General features: G+C 42.5%; 1 protein-coding gene across 7 annotated transcripts in view; it reads left to right on the forward strand.

Annotated features, from left to right (window-relative positions):
* Apoo (apolipoprotein O) overlaps nt 1-16,044 on the forward strand; it is a 70,714-nt gene that overhangs the window by 15,989 nt on the left and 38,681 nt on the right. For all 7 annotated transcript variants that reach the window (XM_021250194.2, XM_087193626.1, XM_087193625.1 and 4 more), the window contains exons 2-4: nt 9,718-9,825; nt 12,157-12,276; nt 15,175-15,229. In XM_021250194.2, coding sequence (XP_021105853.1) covers nt 9,718-9,825; nt 12,157-12,276; nt 15,175-15,229 — 283 coding nt within the window. The remainder of the gene's footprint in view (nt 1-9,717; nt 9,826-12,156; nt 12,277-15,174; nt 15,230-16,044) is intronic.

Consider the following 16,044-nt stretch of genomic DNA (forward strand, 5'->3'; position numbering starts at 1 on the left):
AGTAAAGATATAGGGTTGGGGAATGGGAGAATGAAAAAAGAAAGGTTTGAAAAATTAAATGATGGAAGATGAGAAAAAAGTGAGATAAAGCAACCTATTAAGGAGTAGAAGGTTATTAATAGATTATATAAAGGTATCAGAAAAAAACAAGAAGATTAAAAATAAAAAGAGAGTGGGGAGGGGGAGGGAAGGGGATTAAAACAAAAGAAACAAGCTAATATATACATGTAACCACTCCCAAGATGGCTGTAAACTACATGAATTGCAAATGTGTACTAATAAACAAATACATTTAAAAAGTAAATAAATAAAAAGGGAGAGGGCTGGGTATTTAGTTATGTGGTTCCACTGCCTGCCTCACAAGTGCAAGGTTCTGAGTTCAATATCTGGCACCAAAAAATAAAAAAATAAAATAAAAAGAGAGAAAAATAAGAATAAAAAAATTAAAAGGAGAAAAGGAAGAAAAAAGTGAAAAAATAAAAAAGGAAAAAAAGAAAATTCCCAAGCCCCCCAAAACCAGTGAAAATGAAAGTAAAAAAAGAGAGAGAGAACATGAGTCTAAAAAAAAATTCTGTATTTTTGCTTTGTGTTTTTTTTTGGGGGGGTGGTGGTGGTCAAACTCTGGTCCTTGTGCTTGCAACGCAGGCACAGTGCCACTGAGCTAAATCCCCAGCCCAGTATTTTTTTTTTTTTTTTTTTTTTTTTTTTGGTACCAGGGATGGAACTCAGGACCTTGCACTTGCGAGGCAGGCTGTGGAACCTCTGAGCTAAATCCCCGGCCCAGCCCAGTATTTTTGAATGAATGATTTCTTTCCTAGAATCCATAGTTTTAGAATCCAGCAAGTCATGGTTTTTCTCCACGTAGCTTTATGTTTATGACCTATGGGTTTGTGAGGTGCCCCCTCTTCTAGAGTCCCCTCTGTCCCGTTATCCCAGACTGTGACAAACGTCCAAGCCAAGATGTGTCTTTGCTCACGTTGCTAGATGGGGAAGGCATCAGTCCTCTGATCTGTGCTGGATGTAGGCAGCAGGGCAAGGGTTCAAGCAGCCTGCCGTACTTAATGCCAGCATTTTCAGACCCAGCCATTTCTGAGCACGACACAACCCAGCCTGGCTTCTCACCATGGGATCGGAGCTGGTGTCCTTCCCAGCCTGAGTTTAAGCCTCCCCTGGTCTCTGTTCAGCCCACTCGCAGTCTGCAGCTGTCTCCTATGGCTGTCTCTCACCCAGTCGCAGTGGGAGGGTTACGTCGGGAACCCTGGAGTGAAGTTGTTCTGAAGTTTTGCTGAGTCTCAATCTTAGATAAATCAACCCCTTCCTGAAATGGTTCCTGATTAAACACTCTCTGGCACCATGGTGGGCACTGGGTTGGATTCCCTCTCCAGGTGTTGCCTGCCGCATAGAAGGAGTCACACATTGTGCGGTTCACAACAGCCATGCGCTTTTCCTGAGGCCAGCGCCACCAGCCCATATGCCAGTCCTCCCTGGGGCTCCCAGCCCTGGGGGCTACCTTGTCTGTGGAAACAGGTTCCCTCCCCAGGAGCTGGGGTGAGCTTCTAGACTGCTCCATTTTTTTATCTTGTGTTGCACTCCATTTCTCCAACTTCCTTCTGTAGCTTCTAATTTTCTTGTTGGCCCCTTCCCAGTTCCCAAAGTCCTACCTCTTTTATTTTTTGCTTCATTAAGTTTGTTGGCACATTTTAGGTTTACAGTATGATCGCATTCATCATTGGGAATTTATACCTGTACGTGATGTATCTTGTTTTTTTCCCATTCCCCTCCCTCCCTTCCACCCCTCCACCCCTCCCCATTTACAAAAGCTTTGTTTCTGTTTTTTTCTTCTTTTCTCATCCCCCCACCCCATTCCCCTTTGAACCTTTTCTTCATATTTCACAATATCAGTTATACATTTTGGCCTTCATTTACACTTTTAATTTCTCAAACCTGAGAAATAATTCAGTATTTACACATGTATGTCCTTTTTATTTCACTTAAGAGTGTGGTCTTGAGGTGCATCCATTTAGCTATAAATGTCCCTAGTTTCTCATTCTTTATGGCTGAGTAGTACTCCATTTTATTTAAAAACCACATCTTCTTTATTCAGTCACCAGTTGATGGGCACTTGGGCTGTTTCCAAGTTTTAGCTATTACAGACTGTGCCACTATAAACATGGGTGTGGTTTTTTTTCTTCTTCACCAAAGTTGTTATTTTCCAAGTGTCTGGATTCTGTGTCTTGGGGAGGCTGAATTTTGCTGCTGATCATTATGTTTCCATTTTTCAAGAATATTTTGGATATAACTGATTTAGTAGTCATCTTCTCTTTTCTTTTGGTACTGGAGATCAAACTCAGGACCCTGTACTTGTGAGTCAGGCGCGGTGCCACTGACCTAAATCCCCGGCCCTGTTTTTGTTTTTTTGAGACAAGGTCTCACTCTGTAGTCCAGGCTGGCCTTGAACTCATTCTGTAGCCCAGGCTGAACTTCCAGAGATCCTCCTGCTTCAGCCTCCTGAGTGCTGGTATTATAGGCATGTGCCATCATGTCCGGCCTTGTCTCCCATATTTGCTCTGTGTAGAGATCATATCTACTCGTAGGTGTAGCTGAAAAGATTGTGGTGTGTTGAAAATCATCCTTATGTTCTAAACTGTTTTGTTTTTCTTTCTTTTTGGTTTTTTGAGGCAGGGTCTTGTTTTGCAGTTCAGGCTGGTCTTGAACTCACCATGTAGCCCAGGGTGGCCTTGAATACTCTTGAGATCCCCCTGCCTCAGCTTCCTGAGTGCTGGAATCACAGGTGTGCGCCATCAGGCCCAGCATAAACCTTTTTGTTACCGCTCTTTACAGAGGCTGTTTATAGTGACATTTTTTTTTTCTTTTCCCCCAGTGGTAGGGATCAAACCCTGGGCCTTTTGCTTGATAGGCAAGTGCCCTACTACTGAGCTATAGCCCCAGCTTCCTGTTCTTTATTATCAGTCTATTTGGTAACTTGCTTAAAGGAAAATCATAAACTTTGTAGTTGTTGATTCTGTCTCCTCTGCAATTTTTCCCCCAGTTTCCCAGTTATGACGTGGTATTCCTGTTAGCCTGTCCCTTGTCTTTGCACTTTTCACTGGTGATGGAATACTTTGTTTCCCACTTTTTCAGGCTATGGAGGCAGGAACCACATCTTATTGCTTTAAAATCTATTTTCACTAAAGAGTTGCTTTGATGATGTCCTTTGTGTGGCTTAGGGGACCATTAAATGAGGTAGAAAAGCTCAGAGAAAAATCAGTTTTTAGAGAAAGATAAATTCAAAACATACTGTGTACCTTTATCTACCTTTTTTTTTGTACTGGGGATTGAACCTGCAACCTCTACACTAAGCTATATTTCCAACCCTCTTTTATATTTTTCTCGTCCAAACTCTTTTTTAAAAATTTTATCTCATCCCCCCCAAGCCCCTTCCCCTCCCCATGTACAAAAGCTTTGTTTATATTTTTTCCTTCTATTTTCACTTATTTTCTTGTCCCTCCCTTCCTTTCTCCCTCCCTCGTCCCTTGTTCCCCTTCCCATTTGAACACTTTCTTCCCATTTCCCAACATTTCCACATTCGGTTTCTCACACCAGAGAAACAATGTGGTATTTAAACATGTGTGTCCAATTTATTTCCCTTAAAAGCATCCAACCCTCTTTTATATTTTGAGGCAGAGTCTTGCTAAGTTGCTGATGCTAGGCTTGAACTTGAAATCCTCCTGCCTCAGCCTCCCAAAGTGCTGGCATCAGAGGTGTGTACTACCATGTCCAAATAATAGATACAATTTTAAATATGTATAATTTAATATATTCCAGTTGTGATTATATATATATATATATATATATATATATGAATACATTCTATCAATCACCTCACAAAAATGTCCCTTCACATATGTCCTGTGTGAAGGAGCGGTTGAAAAGCCTGCTGGGGGCTCGTTTGGGGTTGAGATGTACACACCTGGGGCTCAGGGCACGGCCAGGGCCGCAGGTTTCAGATGCTTCTGCACTGGAGTGCGAAGGGGCGAGGGTTCTGCCCACCTCCAGGGGCATGGAGAGGAACAGAGGGCCTGGAAGGAGAGCAAGAAGGTGCCCAGAATAGAATTCTAGAAGCCAGGGGAAGTTTAAAGATGGTGGTCACCTAATGCCAGCTGTCCTGGGCGCTTAGCAGTTGGGAAGCCACTGTGGCACTGGGCAGAACAGCTTTAGGTACATTTCTGTACTGAAAGGAGTGGGGGAGAAAGCAACTAGTTGATCTTTTTGACTTTGCGTTGAAATATAACATACATGGATCATGAGGGGTTTTTTTTCCTTTCGGGTGCTGGGGCTCAAATGCAGGGCTTCATATGCTTTAGCAAGTGCACTGGCACTGGGCTATACCCCCGGCCTCAAGAGGAAATTTCGACAGTCTAAACATGCCTCTGTGCCAAGGGCACTCTAGAAGCCCCCCCCCCCCGCCCCCCGCAAGCCCTTCTTGCTACTCCCCAGCTTGCTAGGGTATCCACTGTTTCTAACAGTCTACTTCTAAAATGAGTTTGTCCCTGCAGAGAGGTAGAAGGGTAAGGTGGTAGAAAGGGAATCGGGTGGAGGGCATTAGTTGTGTTTTAAAATGGGACAGATTTTCCTTTCAGTTTTTTTGTTTTTTTGAGACAGGGTCTTGCTGTGTAGTTCAGACTGCCCTTGAACTGACTGTGTATCCCAGGGTGGCTTTGAACTTGCAGCGATCCTCCTGCCTCAGCCTCCCAAGTGGGATCACAGGCATGCACCACTATACCCGACTCAGGACAGATTTTCTTGAATGTAAATAAATCTCATAGTTTTCTCTAGTGGGTGGCTAGTCACACTCTTTGTTTTTATGTTTTGGACAATTTTCATTTCTTTCTTTAAAATGATCTTTAAAATAAGTGTGTTTGAGTATTTATACCAACTTGAGTAACTGTTGCCTATGCATCTGCTCGTGGCACAGTGATTTTCCAAACTTGCCTTATTCTGGGAACAGATTCTTGTGCCCTTCTTACATTTCCTGAGTTAGACACTCAGAGGGAAGGTGCTGAGATCTGGGCTTCCAAAATGCTCGCCAGGTGATTGAGAAACCTCTGTGTGCCAAGGCCTTTCATCGAAAAGGAAACTGGTCCATGTTTTATTTGTTATCTTATTTATTAGTCCATGTTTGCAGTACATAATGATTGCATTCCTTGTGTGGAGCTGGTCCATGTACCTAACACACCTTAATCTTTTTTTTCATGTTCTTCTCCCCTTCTCTCCATTTCTTTAATCCCCTATTTATAGCAGCACAATTCACAATAGCTAAATCTTGGAAGAAGCCCATATGTCCATCAACAGATGAATGGATAAAGAAAATGTATTTACACCCAATAGGGTATACTGTGCCATGAAGAAGGATAAACGAGTCATTTTCCGGACAACGAATGCACCTTGGGACCATAATGTTAAGTGAAGTAACTCAGACACATAAGCTTAAGTATCGCATGATTTCTTAATGAGAAACCCAGAGTAAAAATAAAGAACAAAAGAAAAGATAGATAATAGGAAGTAGGGAGATAGATCGTTGTCAAAGAGAAAGGGGGCCAAGCGATGGTCCATATTTTACACTTGATCTTAGCCAAAAGGCCGAGAAGCGATTTTTTTTCAATTTTTTTTTTTTTTTGTACCAGGGATCAAACTCAGGACCTTGTGCTTGCAAGGCAGGTGCGGTGCCACTGAGCTGAATCCCCGGCCCAAGATGGTCCGTATTTTAAATGAAAACTAATAAGATAGTAGGTATATAATTGTGGGAGAATAAAGGGACACCCTCAAAAATGGGAGAGAGCATACACTGAATACTCTATAGACCTGACAAAGTGAGGTGTCAGGGACGGGAGCGCCACCATTCATGTGAGTCTTGGGATAATTCTGGGAGTATCTTATTTAGCTTGAGTTTTTTTGACTTTAAAGCAGTTTTTCTGGGACAATCAGATTAGGATCAGTGAGCTACAGAACTTTTGGCAGTGCTCTTTTACTTGCAAAGCAAAGATAGTTTAGCCTTCTGGGTACCCACTATGATCTGAGTGTTTATGGCCTCCCTGGATTCATAGCTCAGCTAGCTGTGTCCAGGAATTTCCCCTTGCTGCTGGGCTTCAAGGACAAGCTGTTTTCTGCCCAGCCTTGTTTAGAATACTAATGGGCTGAGGCTTTGTGTGAAACTCAGAAGCTGCTTGTAAATTCTCTATGGGCAGGGACCATACCCATGTAGCATGCCTGGCATGGAGTAGGTATGCAATAAATACTTGTTTCTGAAATGAAATTCTAAGCTGGGCATGGTGGTGCATGGCTGTAATTGCAGCACTCAGGTGGCTGAGGCAGGAGGATTGCTGAGAGTTTGAGACTAGCCTGGGCTACATAGTGATTTCAAGACCCTGTCTCAAAATAAATAAATAGATAGATAGGTCCTGCCTAGCTTGCCAGGCCCTGGGTTCAAATCCCGACATGGGGAGGAGGGGTGAGGAGGCAGGTGGAAGGCCGGGAGAATATAAAGTGGAGAGCAGAGGAAAAAAAAAAGGTGGACCATGAGGAAAAACTGAACTGTGTTAACCATGGAGCAGATCAAGGATTGAGACCAGCAGTTGAGGATGAGAAAGGTTAATGGGGCAGTTTGTGGAACAAGGATAGAGATAAGGCTCTGTGAACACAAGCAGCCTAGAGGTCAGAGGTTCACACACTGGACTGGAGTGAAGAGGGGGCACTGGCTAGAGTAGATATAGGAGGCATTGGAGACAAAGTCCCTGGACAAAGTCCTGTGGTAGGGCCAGCCCAGCTCAGTGGAAAGTTGCAGTTCCCACAGCGCAGGTGCAGGTGCAGATCTACAGGGCAAAGAGCAATGATGACAGGCCTCTAGATACCAGTGCCCCTAGGTGCCCTGGGCCTGGGCCTCAGGGAGGGGCTTCCCGGTAACTCAGCTCAGATGGCCTGGCTTCTTTGAAAGAGCCGTAGGAGGAGGTTTGGGGTGTAAGGGAGCTATGAATTGATTAAACTGTGAATTGATTTATTTTATTTTTGAGACAGTCCCTTGGTATGTAGTTCAGGCTGGCTTTGAACTCACTATGTAGCCCAGGCTGGCCTAGACCTCGCTGAGATTCTCCTGCCTCAGGCTCCCCAGTGCTCAGATTACAGGTGTGCCCCACCACGTCTGGCTTAGGCATGCTTTTAAAGACATGTTTTGATATATTTTATCCAGCATAGTATCTAAATTAGCCTAATCTTTCACATTATAAGCACTGTAAATTTCAGTAATATGATTTTGATGAGGTTAAATCATTCCTAACCAGACAGAAGAAGATCCCTTTTTTCCCTGTCAGTCCATATCCTGGGTCTGGCTGGAGCAGGCAGCGAGCAGTTATCAAGTGTCTCTTATGTGCCAGCAGAGCCCTAGCAGTAGGTACCCAAGGAAGATAGCCTCGGCCTGAAGGGATTCCAGGCTGGGAGGGAGAACTTGATAGACAGAAATGAATGGTGAAGTAGAAGCGTGAATGAACCCTGCTCTTACACAGTTGTGCGGAAAGACAGCAATGTGTAGGACATTGTAGACAGAGGACTCAGCCCGTGTGGCTCCATGAAGCTGGGGCGCAGCAGGAGTGATTATGGGAACTGACATTTTTGGGCAAGGGCAGAGAAACAGAGGAGGTTAGAGACAGTGGCAGGGGCATGACAGACCTTTGCTTCACATAAGAGTGCTAGGTAGTAAACTCCAGCAGAGCTCCAACAAGGCTAGAACATAGTCGGGGCTGTAGTTCAGAAAGATCACTCTTTCTTATGTGCTGGTTTGAATGCTCGGAGGGCTGGGTGACCAGTTAGGCGCCACTAAAAGGATGCACGAAAGAAACGAGGACCCAAGGAGCACCAAGTAGAATTGGGATTGTTAAAGGCACAGTTAACACAACAGAGTGCCTGACAGGAGGGGGTGGTGGTGAAGATGACCTCAGTTTCTCCTTTTGTTGATAAGTTAAATGGGCAAATAAAAATGATACACATTTATTGTGTACAAAACATTTTTGGGCTGGGGATGTGGCTCAGTGGTAGAGTGCATGTCTAGCATGCACGAGGTCCTGAGTTTGATTCCCCAGTCCTGCAGAAAAATAAAGGTTAGAGAAAATATATACATCGTGGAGTAGCTAAATTGTGGTAATTAATATGTGCATCACTGCACATGCTCATCATTTGTATGGAACTCCTAGAAACAGATAATAGAATGGTGGTTCCTAGGGGATGGGGTGGGGATTGAGGAGATAGTGGTCAAATGGTAGAAATTTTGTCAGCCAGGTGTGGTGGCCCACACCTATAATCCTAGCATTGGGAGGATCGCTTAGAGTTCAAGGGCAGCCCAGACTACATCTGAGACCCTGTCTCAAAATACCAAAAAAAAAAAAAAAAAGAAATTTCCAGTTAGACAGGAGGAATAGTTCAAGAGATCGATTGTGCAACCTAGTGATTATAGATAATAACCATGCATTGTATTGAAAGTTGCTGAGAGTAGATTTTAAGTGACCTCAGAGATTCTGATGAAGTTGTCACCATTCCTGAGAGAGAAGTAGAGAAAGAGGGGCAGGTCTGAGGGAAAGATGATAAGTTGGGTTTGGACATGTCCAAAAATTTTTAAATATATATATAGATATAGATACTGATATCTATTGATCGATAGATAGATACTGATATCTATTTATTCAGCCATATGTGTATATATATATTTTTTACATGAAGAGATAGCTAGAAAAATTTAACAACCATTGTCTTCTGGAAATTAAGATAAAGTTGACCTGAAATTTTAATTTGTGATGCATAGTAAATACATTCAGCTGGGGAACTGGTACACAGACATACTGCATCTTTCTTTCTTTTTTTCTTGTTTTTTTTTTTTGGTACCAGGGATCGAACTCGGGACCTTGTGTTTGGCAGTGGCACTATTGAGCTAACCCCCCTCTACTGCATCTTGATCCTTTTTACTTCCCCTTCCCCTCCCCTGCTTCCTATCTCCTCAATCCTCAGATCCCCTTCCCAATCTTTCAAAGAACCAACTCTTTGATTCATTGATCCTTTGTATTTTTTTAGTCTCAATTTCATTAATTTCCTCTCTGATTTTTATGATTTCTTGCCTCCTATTAGTTTCAGATTTGAATTGTTTGTCTATCATTAAGTTACCTATTTGGGTGGTTGGTTTGTTTGTTTGTTTGGTACCCAGAATCGAACTGAGGTCCGCATGCTTTGCCAGGCAGGTGCTGTGCTGCTGAGCTACATCCCTGGCTAGGTTACCTATTTGGGATCCTTCTGTGTTTATGTGCACATTTATAGTTATGACCTTCCCTCTTAGAGTTGATTTCATTGAGACCCATAGGTTTTGATATGTTGTGCTTCCATTGTCAATTGATTCTAGAACTTTTCTTTATTTCTTCCCTGATTTCCCCTGTGGTTCATTGATGTTTCAATAATATATTATTTAATCTCTATGTGCTTGTGTAGTTTCTGTGGCTTCCTTTGCTGTTGATTTCGCTATGATCCAATAGTGTGCAGGGGATTATTATTTTGTATTTATGTGAGCATGCTGTATGGCCTAAGATGTGGTCTACTTTGGAAGAATTCCATGGGCTATTGAGAAAAATGTATACACACTTGTTGTGAAGCTTGGAGGGAAGACTTAAGCTTACTTCTGCATTTCAGGTACTTCAGAAGTCTGTGGGCCTGGCCAGCCTGAGCCTGCTCACCTTCAGAGTCTATGCTGCACCAAAAAAGGATTGGCCTCGCAAAAACTCCATGAAGATTGATGAGGTGACACACTGTCCATGTGGTGATGTGTTGTGAACACCTGACTTAATTACTGCAGGGGAGTTTTTATAAATTGCAGATCAGGAAGATAAAAGATATTTATTTTTATTTTTTATTTTTGTGATATCGTTACCAGGTTCTGGGGTCTTGTAAATTCTTTCCAGGGATTCCTTCTAGGTTCTTAGTGTCCCGAACAAAGACTTGGACAAGACAGGTGAAAAAGGTAGCAAGGTTTTACCTTTATTACAGGTAGGAAAAGAAGTAACCTCTGCAGAGTGAGTTGGGCCAACTAAAGGTAGGAAAAGAAGGACCCCTGCAGAGTGCCAGTGAGACACTAGAGAGCTCACAGTGGCCATGAGGTTAATGGCCAAGGTCTTTCCTATCCCCCAGTCTCCAGGCTGACGTCAGCTCTAGACCATCCTATCAAAACCCTGCTTGATTTCATGCTAGAAGAATTGAAGACAGCACTTTCTCTCTCTCTTTTTTTTTTTTTTTTTTGTGGTACTGGGGATCGAACTCGAGTCCTTGCGCTTGCGAGGCAGGTGGTGGAAGGACAGCACTTTCTGATTGGCCCCAAGTGTAGGGCTGGGAACTGTGTTCTGCACCTGTGTCCTGGATCTCTGTGATTGACAAGCCATGCCCACTTGCCCTGCCAGTTCACCATGCCCTAATCTCCCACCTCAGTTCTGGGGATGGAGCCCAAGGCCTTGCCACATGATAAGCTTCATTCCCAAACCAATTAGAAGATATTTAAAAGGAGGAAATATATTTCTTTATATACAGTTTATTTTCTTTGGGGAAGTTAGTAAACAATGGCTTTTTCAGCAGATGAGTTCTTTTAATGGTTTTAACTGAGGGCATAATTAAGTAATATTTTATAGATTTTTAGTGGAGTACCTGCCATGTTCGAGCAGATTTTAAGTACAAATCAGTATTCTTACTGGCCTGCCTGGTTCTGGACTACTTATCAAGATAAGAAAATATTCATATTTTTCTCTCTCAAGTAAATTGGAGACTTGGATTCTCACTGCTTCTTGGCTGGGTTAGAGGCTCATAAATAGAAACTTAGTACACATTAAATAAATAAAACAAATCTCTCCATTACTTACATTTTTTTTTGCCTGTGCTTCCCACTGATTATTTGGATATTTGATTTCTTTGCTTTTTTTTTTTGTGGTACCAGGGATCGAACTCCAGACCTTCTGCTTGCCAGGCAGGTGCAACACCACTGAGCTAAATCTCTGTCCCTGTTTGCTTTTGAATAAAGTGATATACAGAGCTACCTTCAGTTTCAGGTGGAGTTATTTGAACTGTGTTTGCCTGCAGCTAATTATCTTTGCCCTTTACTCTTCTCAGCCCTTGGGACAGTGGCATTATGGGTGACAAAGGCAGCCAGGAGAGGCCATGGGAAGTTTTTGCTCTCCTACTTTGATCAGCACCACATTGATCATCACATGAACTGCATAACTTGTTATTCTTTAGCTACTCTCACATTTTTATGTTTGATTCTGGTTTTTGAGGCAGGGTCTCCCTGTGTAGTTCAGGCTGACCTTGAACTCGCCAAGTAGCCCAGGCTGGCCTCAAATTTGTGGTGATCCTCCTGGCTCAGCCTCCTGAATGCTGGGACTATAGGTGTGAGTCACCACACCTGGCCCTTCAAAATTTTGAAACTCACCTACCCATACTTTGGAGTCCTAGAATCTATTTTCCAAACTAAATCTGAGGTGGAATACCAGATACCACCATATAAAAGGGATAAAGGGCTCTGGCTTGTTTGCCAGCAGCGGATGGGGAGAAAATGGGACACCCTTATAGCTCTGCCCTCTTGGCCTTGCCCTTACTCTTTTTCTTGGATTTTTTCCCCTACTAGAAGGCCTCACACATGCGAGGCAAGTACTCTACCGCTGAGCTATGTCCCAGCCCTTTTTATTTTTTAAAATTTTTGAGACAGGGTCTCACTAAGTTGCCTGGGCTGACCTTGACCTTGCGATCCTCCTGCCTCAGGCTCTCTAGTAGCTGGGATTATAGGCATGTACCATTACCACACCTGGTGCCTTGTCCTTATTGATTAAGGGAGCAAAAGACAGGGCTGGGGATTTAGCTCAGTGGTTCTACTGCCTGCCTTGCAAGCGCAAGGTCCTGAGTTTGATGCCCGGTACCAAAAAAAAAAAAGAGCAAAATACAAAGATTGTCTGAAATATAGTCATAGATCCCATGTTACCTTTCAGGTCACTGTAATTTATGAACTATTCAAAATCTAACTACAAACTTGATCATTTATTATGTGATTGCCTCACTGTCTGTGCTTTCTTGTCTTTGTTTTAATGTGTACAGCTCTCACTCTACTCAGTTCCTGAGGGTCAGCCTAAATACATGGAGGAGCCAAGGACTCAGCTTGAAGAAAGCATCTCACAGCTCCGACATCACTGTGAGCCGTATACAAGTTGGTGCCAGGTACAGCTGTTTAGAGTCAGCCATGAAAAGTCTATATAGGGCTGGGGATTTAGCTCAGTGGTTCCGTCACTTGCCTTGCAAGCTCAAGGACCCGAGTTCGATCCCTGGTACCAAAAAAAAAAAAAGTCTATATTGAACTGCATATTTTTGGAAAAAAGGCATAATAAAGGACCCCAAGTTAAGAGTGTTCAACTTGCAGATGTTCCTCAGTGCCACCTGGAGGGCTGGTGCAGTGATGCCCTTGCTTCCTGGTTGTAGCTGTTGCCAGATGGCAGAGAGAGCTGTGGTCAGTACCTTGTTAGTGATGGTTCTATAAACCTCTTGTCTACCAGGGAGGATGTGGGACTCTGATGGAAGGAAATGGGTGCAATGTAAGTGTTTAGATCAAAATTGGGATGGTTTCCCGGCTCCAGAAGTTGTGCAGAGTATAGGCTGAGTACCCTAGTCTGGGAGCATTTGGGATTTTTACATTAGGGACACTCAACCAGTGGTCTATGTGAATATTCCAAAATGGAAAAAACTTGCCAGGTGTAGTGGTGCACACCTGTAATCCCAGCACTTGGGAGGCTGAGGCAGGAGCATTGCTGTGAGTTCAAGCCCAGCCTGGGCTACATAGCAAGTCCCTGTCTCAAAACAAAACCAAAAACCAAAGCGGGAACGGAACTCCAAAATCTGAAACACTCTGGTCCCAAGCACTTCAGATAAGAGATACTCAGTCCATACCACTGTAAACAGGAATGGTTATGAAGCACTTTGAATGCTATAATAGGAAGGCAGATGCCAAAATGGGGTAGAGTTACATACTTGAGAGCTGAACTGTTTGCTTTCATGACCAAAGGACTTTAGATACAGATTGGTTTCTGTCCCTGCTCATATTTTAGGTCAGGCATTCATCACGACAGGAGGGAAAGTATTTCTGTGATATTTCACATCTGTAGTTTGCAGTCTACAGGGCATTTTTGTCGGCTTTAATACATGTTTCCTGGGTCTTGATCTTGATTTTGAAAATTGTGGACAGATGAGTAAAAACTAATATGCAGACGTGTGCAAAATGGTCTAGATTTACCTTGCTTGAGATTTACAGATTCAGCATTTATTCAGGACTTTTAAATTTCCACCATCTGCACCACTGCTGAACTTTTGTTTACCAGTTGACAAAAAAGTAGCATGCATGAGCTTTATCAACAGTATAAATTAGAAATTATACCTAAGTGAGTTGTGAAACACCTAAAGACTTCATGCAGTGATGTGGTGTAAAATGTTTAGACTTATCCTCTTCAGCTGTCTGCTGGTAATTAAGATTAGTAAGGGGCTGGGGGTCTAGCTCAGTGATAGAGTTTGTGCTTTGCATGCACAAGGTAAATCTCCAGCACCAAAAAAAAAAAAAGGATTAAGTCAGCAAATTTGTGCAAGTATTTTTGTGCCCTGTCAGCATGACCACTGATTTCCAGTCTGTCTGTCTGTTCAGTGGGTGTTGGCAAAGGAACCCAGGGCCTTACACTTGCTAAGCATGTGCTTTATCCTGAGCCACCCCCCCCCAGTCTGATTTTTTTGTAATAAAAGTATTTTGTCTCTTTACCTTTCAACCTAAGAGTTTGTTTTATATTTTTCCTTTTGTGCACGATAGTGCAACAAAATACCTCTTTGGACAGTAAATTAGTTATTGACATGTTTATTTGTACTACTTCTACATTAAAAAAGCTTTCTTATAATTATGATGGTTTTATTTCCCTGGGTGGAGCAAAGTTTTCATGAATAGAAATCTTTCTGATTCCTGGCTCCTTTTTCAGACCAGCAATTTTTAGTCCTTTTTTTTTGAGACAAGGTCTTGCTATATAGTTCAGGCTGGGCTTGAATGCAAAGCAATCCTCCTGCCCCAGCCTCCAGAGTTGTGGGATTACAGGCATGTGCCACTATGCCCAGCTTCTAGTCCTTTCCTGAACAACTAATTTATTATTTTAATATTAAAATGATGAAACTAGCTAAAGAGTGAGCTGACACTCTAGATTTCAATCTGTAGGTTTTTATTCTTTTTTAATGGGTGAAAAAAACAATAATGAATTTTAATGAAGCAATGTTAAGTTCTTTGTGTCCTCTCCCAGATTTAGCATGAAGATAATGTATTCTGACTTGAACTGAAATACATCAAATAAATCCTTTTCCAAGTGGCAGCTAGTTCAGGTACCTCTGTATCTTTTTCTGTCTTCACTGTATTGTTCTTGAAGGCGGGTACCATCTAGCTAGTGCTTCATTTCCTTTGGGATCATCTGGTGTTCATGTACAAAACCTTTTAAAATTGTCATTCTCAAGAGAAGATCGCTACTCCATTTGCTTCCGATTGGGGCTGCTCCCCCAAATGGAGTTACTGACCGCTTAGTCCCATGAAAGCTGGTCATTCCTGCTTCAAATGGCCACTTTCCAGATGTCACTGTGACATAGTAGCAGACAGGAGCTGGACTTCATCTAAAAGATCTAATCTCCTGAGAAGAAGCTTGGCCTGTAATTAGAAGGGGATTGAGTCTGAGTCTGGTTCTTTCCATTTGAAGAGAAGAGTGAGAAGGCAGGGCTGCTGAAACTGCTCTGCTCTCGGGGGTCTTTGCATCCTGTGGCAATAGGAAGCCACTCTGCTGAGCACTTTGCAGTGAAGGGGAAATTACAAAAGAAAAAGAAGCCAGACCAACAAAACAGAGAAAATACATCCCTTTGTTCAGAACTGCTCCTAGCTGGGGTGCAGCTCAATGGTGGAATGCATGCTTAGCCTGCTCAGGCTGGGGTCAGAAGACCAGCAGCCAAGCAACAATGTGTGTTTGTAACCTGATTGTTCCATAAAGATGAGTATGTTCATTCTGTTACTTTCTAACCAGCAAATTCTACGTATTTCACTTTTTACCATTTTAGGAAACGTATTCCCAAACTAAACCCAAGATGCAAAGTTTGGTTCAATGGGGATTAGGTAAGTTGATTTTTAATTAGGCAAATCAGTTATTTGATTAACATTGAACTGTTTGACTGGGGTTGCATGAAAGACGGTAGATCTGTGGATTCCTTAGAATTGTAATCACATTGTTTTATTTATTTATTTATTTATTTATTTGTATCAGGGATTGAACTCAGGACCTCATGCTTGCGAGGCAGGCGCTGTGCCACTGAGCTAAATCCCTGGCCCTTATTTTGTTTTTTGACAGAGTCTCACTGTATAGTTCAGGCTGGCCCTAAACTCACTGTATAGCCCAGGCTCACCTCGAACTCACAGGAATTTTCCTGCCTCAGCCTCCTGAGTGCTGGGATTATAGGTGTGCACCAGCACACCTGGTTTGTACTCACAATTTTAGAACTATGTGGATTTTTCTGTAAAGAATATCTCTTGTTTTCATCAGATTTCAGTGGACTAGCATCTTCTAAGTGTATTCAACATGATTAGGATTGTTGGGTGAGCAAGCACAGGTACACTGGGTTTTATTTTTTATTTTATTTATTTATTTATTTTTGGAGACAAGGCTTTGCTGTGTAGTTCAGGCAAGATACACTGGATTTTTTTTTTTTTGTACCGGGGATCTAACTCAGGACCTTGCACTTGCCAGGCAGGCATGGTGCCACTGATCTAAATCCCCGGCCCACACTGGATTTTTTTTTAAAAAATCAATTTCCAGGTTTATTGTAGTGCAGCACACTAATTTATCAATAGATTTTCACAATAGCTCATTTGCACTGCTATATTACATACTATAGAACAGTGGTGTTGAACCTATGGCACGCATGTTATTGTGG

The sequence above is a fragment of the Heterocephalus glaber genome, unplaced genomic scaffold, assembly GCF_053883595.1.
Source record: "Heterocephalus glaber isolate CG9 unplaced genomic scaffold, H.glaber_assembly_v1.0 deba00001594, whole genome shotgun sequence".
NCBI classification, from domain to species: Eukaryota; Metazoa; Chordata; class Mammalia; order Rodentia; family Bathyergidae; genus Heterocephalus; species Heterocephalus glaber.